We start from the raw sequence: 2,753 nt of genomic DNA, 5'->3' as shown, positions 1-2,753 counted from the left end.
AACAATGTCGAGAATATCACTCACCCCTACGAGAGAATCGTGAGTTGGACAGTAATGGGACGCATTGCTCGAATTACTCAGATCACTCACATCATCTGACACGTAGAGTGTCGTGACACTTGCTAGATGCCACAGTTTAGTACATGTCAGAAGATACTGGGAGTGGGAGAGACACACCGGGTATATCGAAGCTGGTTACGAGAGATGGCTAATTAGCACAATGCTGACGTGTTGGCCTCGCAAACATACACAGCGTATATTATTCCGCCATAGCGCAACTGCAATGTTGTAAGGTGAGCGCACTTGCCAAATGGAAATTGAAATTGGTAAGGTACGTACAGCAAGATATAAGACGCTCGTGACAGACCAGCGTCGCTTCTATTTCGAATTCATATCGGAAATCATCCAGTTGTCCTTAGACTTCTAATATAACACTGTGCTCACCCAGACTAGTTCAAACTACAAAACCGTCAGCACTGAGACGGCAGCTCTGGCAATGACATCGACCTACCTCTTGTTCGAATGTCAGTGCTTGGGAGTAGCATAAAAACATCAGCAACTTCCTCGGTAACTAGTAAGCCATGTCCTGCTCACCCCAATCGTATATCACCACAACAGTGGATGCAACTGGCAGTGTTCTGCCGGTCAGTGAACCAAGTTCACGGTCATTGACCGGATTGCGTGGGAAAGCTGGCGAACTTCGTCGACGTTCATCTGAACACGACTTTCAGGAGTTTCCTGGTCCTACTGTAACGAACTATACTATATCTGGTCAATGCTAGAATCTTTGATTATCCTCGTGCCGCTTCACATATCATTACTCACATAAACGCATGGTTTTCGTGTGTTCGGTTCAAGGGTACGTTTTAAGGCTTAGAACTCGAAGATGGACTCCCGACTTTTGACACACCATGAAGATCGGCAAGAGATCAAACCAAGGATGGTGGTGGGATCACTTCGTGGAGCACCCAGGTTATGCTGTCAAAGACCCAGCTTCTATGGTCAGTGGAAAGGCAAAGGTAGTGTGTGCAAGGCTCTATGAGCAACGTGTTGCGCATGAGCAGGCAATGGATGAGCAGCAGGTACACTTGGGCCAGCGAGATGCACCAAGGGACGAAGTGGCAATAGCAGGCACTCGTACGCAAGTTTGTTTTATAGCTTTCTGTTACTAACTTAATGTACTAGTTTGGGCTAGTGGCCCGAATGATCCCCAACGCAACTGAGACACTCACCCTTCTGGCAGAACTCAAGATGTATGTTCACGAAGAGCATGTACGCAACGATGTGGTCAAGAAGTGGCTTCAACGCCGGTACTGTGACACCGAGGCCACTGACAAACCAGAGCCTACTCAAGTAGTTCATGCAGTTGGCGACAATCTATCAGGAGAAAGCAGCGAACGGGAGCCACGCAGCCTCGCTTTCGAGAGGCGAGGGATAAGTGATGTTGCAGCAGACCTTATCCGAGCTGTTCAGGAGGAGAAGGAGATTTCCACCACAGAATCAATGCACTCAGTCCCCATTGGTGCTGCCGGTGCCGGTGGTTCATTCTCCCGCATTGCTATCAGTGACTTACTCGACTATTCTCGTGCGGAGGAATAGTTGGGATCTTTTTATAAAGTCGCTATTCGAGGTTTGGATGCTGAGCTTGAGTTATATGAGCTTCTTGACTTAGATGCCGAGGGAATTGATGATCCAGACTTTCCTCAAGTTGATGATGTTCTTGACGAGTAGATAAATGAGCAGTGCTACCAGATGTTATAGTAGTAGTAGTCGAGTACTATCCATTCTGCGATTGTTGACGCACCGTGTACTGCGGCACTTTGAACCTGCTTCATCGTCCAATCAGATATGATTATCTAATATTCAAGCAGGACATCTGGCACTGCACGAGTTCAGTTCACTTGCATTCATGGGAAAGTTCGCGGCTGAACGTACGTTAACTTTGATAAACGTACACTGACCGGCAGAACACTGGGGTGACACCAGGATATTCCGCGATATTTATACCGGTTACGAATATTTGTGCGTGCTTGCCTAGATAAACACGACGCGTCAGTCACGTGTTGAGAAATCAATATATGTTTTGCATCCTGATGTCATTTGCAACAAAATGTGTGAAGAAACACGGAAGCTAAAAAATGTTGTTCCCAAAATTTGGCCAGTTGTGTACTGGAAACCCGTGCAAGAAACTTTTGCTGTCTTCTCATAGGGTGAGTAACACAAACATCTCGTAGTATAAAATTACTTCGTGAAGGTCTTAAGCGAACCCGCTGATTCGCTGACGAAAAGTTCACATCACAGCGGGTGTAATGGTAAACTCAAGCCTGGATATCTGTTGATAGCAAGAGTTTGCAAGTTACGAAGGAGCCACGGAGAGAAAGCATCCGGCCTCAACGATGAGCTGAGCCACGTCTGAGTGCGTTCTCGCAACTAACTGTGGTGTGTCCGCATGGCCGGTCGTCTGCACCAGTCAGGATTGCGTATAGATGATCTTGAGGGTGTTTGCGTCCAAGTATGAATCACCCAGGGGGACAATTAGAGGTGCCCTCGGCTAGATGACTCCAACGGAAGATCAAAAGGGCATGGTATGAGGCAGGAAGGATCCTAGGGACATTACATTCTTGCGCAAGGCTTATGACCTCCAGAGCACATTTTAGACCGATCTACAGGAGAAAAGGGAAGCTCACTAGCGGCATGAGAGAATGCAGCATAAGTCATTTTGGTGAAGTCTTGGGGCTAGGCAGAAACAGCTG

The 2,753-nt window shown here is 47.3% G+C and overlaps 1 protein-coding gene across 1 annotated transcript; it reads left to right on the top strand.

Moving 5' to 3' along the window:
* Positions 1-628: 628 nt before the first annotated feature.
* On the top strand, positions 629-1,560 carry F5891DRAFT_1083973 (uncharacterized protein). Its single transcript, XM_041363450.1, has 2 exons — positions 629-768; positions 826-1,560. Exon 2 carries the CDS (start codon positions 912-914, stop codon positions 1,170-1,172), a length of 261 nt encoding a protein of 86 aa, XP_041216553.1. The 5' UTR covers positions 629-768; positions 826-911; the 3' UTR covers positions 1,173-1,560.
* Positions 1,561-2,753: the final 1,193 nt, after the last annotated feature.

This window comes from Suillus fuscotomentosus (genome assembly GCF_016647785.1).
Source record: "Suillus fuscotomentosus strain FC203 chromosome Unknown F5891scaffold_279, whole genome shotgun sequence".
Taxonomy (NCBI): domain Eukaryota; kingdom Fungi; phylum Basidiomycota; class Agaricomycetes; order Boletales; family Suillaceae; genus Suillus; species Suillus fuscotomentosus.
This window is presented reverse-complemented; position numbering and strand designations above follow the sequence as displayed.